The sequence below is a fragment of the Rhagoletis zephyria genome, unplaced genomic scaffold (assembly GCF_001687245.7).
Source record: "Rhagoletis zephyria isolate East Lansing unplaced genomic scaffold, Rhagoletis_zephyria_1.1 Rzeph_scaffold_01884, whole genome shotgun sequence".
Taxonomy (NCBI): Eukaryota; Metazoa; Arthropoda; class Insecta; order Diptera; family Tephritidae; genus Rhagoletis; species Rhagoletis zephyria.
Genome location: NW_016158968.1, coordinates 58302 through 63007, shown reverse-complemented (window position 1 = coordinate 63007; position 4706 = coordinate 58302). Strand labels below are relative to the sequence as shown.

Genomic DNA, 4706 nt, shown 5'->3' with positions numbered 1-4706 from the left:
TATATGAAATTACGGTAAATATGACCTACCTAACTATACATTTTGCTTAACTGTTACTATTAAATTTGTTAAAATATTTTTACGTCTTATACCTTTCACTTAATATCTGTATCCTTTCATATTCAGAAATAAGTTGAAAAATTATTATTTCAAACAAACCAGAGAAAATCAAGAAAATCTTAACTAAATCAACTCAATTGGAAAATAATATAAGATTTTTTCGCACAACCACAATAAGAATATAAATTTGATTTAGCGGACATTATCACACTTACCATGTCAGTTCCCAAATCGATGCACAAAATGGTAACGGTTCCCAGTGGCAGTGGTATGTCGCAAAGGATGAAAGCCAAGAATGGTGAAATTTCGGGAATATTAGAGGTGAGTGTGTAAGCAATGGATTTCTTTAAGTTATCGAAAATCAGTCGACCCTCTTCAACACCAGTCACAATCGAAGCGAAGTTATCATCGAGCAAAATCATGTCAGCAGCCTAAACGGCATTGAAATATGGTTATATCACACTCTCTTATTTTATATTATAAGTACATATGTATATATGTATAAAAACATTTTTCTAAATTCCCCAAGATTTCTACGCTCAGCAGGATTGCACCCCTCTTCACATNCTTATTTTATATTATAAGTACATATGTATATATGTATAAAAATATTTTTCTTAAATTCCCCAAGATTTCTACGCTCAGCAGGATTGCACCCCTCTTCACATCACTCACCTGCTTGGACACATCAGAGCCGGCTATACCCATAGCAACACCAATATCAGCCTTCTTCAACGCCGGAGAATCATTTACACCGTCACCGGTCACAGCCACAATAGCACCCATACGTTGGCAACCCTCTACAATAATCAGCTTTTGCTGAGGCGAGGTACGTGCGAACACGATCTCAGTGTGATAGCGCAGAATTTCATCCAACTGTTCGGGTGTAACATCACGTAATTCAGCACCATGCACAACAGCTGCCTTGGCTTCACGTGGGTTAACTTCCGAGACAGGGATATTCAAACGCTGTGCGATATCCTCAACAGTTTCATTGCCCTCCGAAATGATACCCACCGATTTGGCTATAGCTTTGGCAGTGATCGGGTGATCACCAGTCACCATAATAACCTTAATACCAGCTGAACGGCATTTAGCGACGGCATCGGGTACAGCAGCACGCGGAGGATCAATCATGGACATAAGACCAACGAAACGCAAGTTGTCAATGGGGAAATTCACGTCGTCGGTGTTGAATTTAAAGCCAGTGGGATATTTATCGGAGGGCAGCATAAAGTCGCAGAAACCGAGCACACGCTCACCCAAACCACCAAGTTCCATATACGCATTATTGAAAGCCTCTTTCATCTCTTCATCCAATACTTTTTCCTTTCCGTTAATGAAAATAGTCGCGCAGCGTTCAAGGATACGTTCAGGAGCACCCTTCATGACAAGCAAATAGCGAGGATCGCTGGGATCTTCGGTTTCATGGATGGAGACTTGGTATTTATTGGTGGAATTGAATGGAATTTCAGCAATTTTGCGGTTACGTTTACGGATATTCATCACATCACCGAGCGCCAATTCCATGCACTTAAGCAGCGCAGCCTCGGAGGCATCACCGCTAACTTCTTTCTTCAAAATTGGTACACCTTCTTGACCGCCCTTAAATTCAGCACGATTACAGAGGGTAGCAATGCGAGAGAGCGCCTTGAAGCCAGGGCTGGTTCTATCGTATTGCACACCCGACTGATCTTCAGTTGTATCGGCCTCAATAATTTGGTTATCGAACCACATATGGGCGACGGTCATACGATTTTGGGTGAGGGTGCCGGTCTTATCGGAGCAAATGGTTGAGGTTGATCCCAGAGTTTCGACAGCTTCCAAATTCTTTACCAAGCAATTCTTCGATGCCATACGTTTGGCAGTCAGTGTCAGACACACTGTCACAGTGGCTAGCAGACCTTCAGGCACGTTCGCTACAATAATACCAATCAAGAAAATGACAGCATCCAACCAATGGTAGCCCAAGATGAAGGCGATGACGAAGAAAGTCACACCCAGGAACACAGCGACACCGGTGATCAAGTGAATGAAGTGGTGAATTTCCTTAGCGATGGGAGTCTCGCCAGTATCCAAACCAGAAGCCAAGCCAGCAATACGACCCATCACAGTATGATCACCACAGCTGATGACGACACCTTTGGCGGTACCCTCGACAGCGTTGGTAGAAAAGAAAGCCAAGTTTTTAGTTTCCAATGGATTTTCGTGTGTGAACTCAGGACCACGTGATTGTGGCTCCGATTCGCCAGTCAATGATGAGTTGTCCACTTTAAAGTTGCGCGCCTCAATGATACGTATATCAGCGGGAATACGATCACCGAACTTCACTTCAACCACATCACCCAACACTAAGTCTTCGGCGCGTAAGGTAAGCTTTTCACCTTCACGAATGACAGTGGCAAATTGGGGCACCATGTTTTTGAACGATTCCATAATCTTTGAACTTTTCGATTCCTGCGAGGAGATAAGCGGAATTAAAGTACATATGTATTTATCAAATGTCAATCTTTGCCATCTACCTGATAGTATGAGAAGATACCAGTAACTATAACTACAGCCGAAAGCACAATACCCAAGTACAAGTTATCGTCCGAGGGCTCCTCGCTAGTACTGGCCTGAATGGAATAGGCCACGAAGCAGAGTATAGCACCGATCCACAGCAACATGGCGAAACCGCCGAATAGATTCTTACAGAATTTTACCCATTCAGGTGTTTGTTTGGGTGGTGTGAGCGCATTCGGACCATCTCGTTCTAGATTCTCCTTGGCCTTAGCGTGACTTAGACCCTGGTAGGAGTAGACAAAATTAAATATTTGGCATTTGTTCGTTCGCTTGATTCTCTTACATTCTCTGGATGCGTCTGAAATCGCTGATAGAGCTCCTCAGGAGTGATTTTATGAAAATCGATATCTAACTCCTGTTTGAGATCGTCAAGATTCTCCTTCTTTTGCGGTTTAGGTGGCATCCTGCGTTTTGACTGTGGGAGAAAAGAGGGAATATATATATATATACACACATGTTTGAGAGTGAAAAGGCAGAGATACAGAAGGATTTTCAAAACACTTTCCGCCCCAACACCACTGAAGAAAATGTCCAAGGAAACCGATTGTTTAATCTACATTTTTTTTTATTTTTTTTATTGTTTCACTTCATGCCTGCTGTTGTGTTATTTACTTTTTAACGCGCTTTACTTTATGTATGCCTGTGTGTGTAGATGTCCTTCCTCGAAGCACTTTGTGGGCAACGAAATGTAGATTGAAATAGCGTCAATTGTTAGGTTTTAGTTAAGTAGATTTATTGTTTACTGAACCAATACCGTTAATTTTAGCCAGAGGCTAGTGGATTAATGTATTTTCGATAAAAAAAAAAGTACCTTTAATTATACGCCTAGCATGATGTTAAATGTATTTCAACTATACACTTTTCGGGGAAAGCTACACTACTTACTTACCACGAATTGACATGCATATGCTGTTAAGAAAGCGATTAAAGCATGTTAGTATAATGTAACGATAGTCAAAATGGATTTTAGTAAGTACATAGGGATTAAGCAAATTCATGAATGGATTAGGAAATAAAATTCAAAATAAAGAAAAGCACACCAAAATTTGATTGGTTAATAAGAGAAGTAAACATTTTCATTAAAATAATTATAATACAGTACAAGAGAAGCTATAGAGCATGATTCAAAATAAATAAAGATTTGCTCACTAGTGACATTAGAACTTTGACCACTACTTATTTAGAGCAATACAAAATGTGTATTAAAAATTTTCATTTTTGAAAGTGTTGTCTTTTCTTTACATTTCAATCGGTTACTACAACTGTGTGCAGCAAGATTTCCCTATTACAATAAATTTTTGGCTATTTGCGCCTTTTTTAATTAGTAACACACGTCAGCGAGTCAATCAGACAACCAGCCTGCAAGCTAGTCAGTGAAATAGCGGTGCGATGATGCTAAACGCCCACACATTCGCCACCTGTGTCGCCCATGCTTTGCATCCGAAAACAAAATAAAATCGCTCAGGCGCGACAGTTGCAATGTGCCAATGTTTTGCATCTATTTATAAGTTAAAAAAGAAGAAGTAAAGCTAATGAAACGGGCGCGGAAAAATAAAGAAATATGGCAGTAAAAACTGCCCACAGTTGACTTTTGGGTAATACATTGGCAGGTGGAACGTTTACGACGGTGTTGAGGTGCAAACTAGCAAACTATGGAAAACGGGGTATTTTTAGGATAAGTTCAATGAAATTTTGGTTTTTCGGTAATTAAAATGTTTCACTTCTTTTACTTGATGATACAAAAAAAGAAGGTAGTTTCAGTTCAAAATTTTTGTCAAAAAAAAAATAAGTTTTTGAAGTTTCATAACTTGTACAAAATTATGAGCTACTTTGCCACATTGATAGCAATTAAACATTACATTAGAGGACTTAAGGTTGGGTGTGGGAAATGTTCTGTTACTTGTACAATGATTTTTTGGTGGGTGAGTCATCCTGCACCTCCCTGCCCCTTCTGCAGGCGCTCAGAGGCCCATTTCAAAATGGGGTAAAATTGGCATTTTCGCAAGGAAAAATTAAACTCGTGTTAGGCCATCAGCAGTATTTTTGGACAACGCTCGCTTCTTCGTTGGTGGCCTTCGGCT

General features: G+C 40.2%; 1 protein-coding gene across 4 annotated transcripts in view; it reads right to left on the bottom strand.

Moving 5' to 3' along the window:
* The window catches only part of LOC108365466 (sodium/potassium-transporting ATPase subunit alpha), a 53597-nt gene that overhangs the window by 21543 nt on the left and 27348 nt on the right, over positions 1–4706 (bottom strand). For all 4 annotated transcript variants that reach the window (XR_001847933.1, XM_017619497.1, XM_017619496.1 and 1 more), the window contains 4 exons: positions 2909–3040; positions 2583–2849; positions 736–2517; positions 276–491 (listed from right to left, as the gene is read on the bottom strand). Coding sequence is in view for 3 of the 4 variants with exons in the window: in XM_017619497.1 (XP_017474986.1) it covers positions 276–491; positions 736–2517; positions 2583–2849; positions 2909–3040 (2397 nt within the window). In the remaining variant the exon portion in view is untranslated. The remainder of the gene's footprint in view (positions 1–275; positions 492–735; positions 2518–2582; positions 2850–2908; positions 3041–4706) is intronic.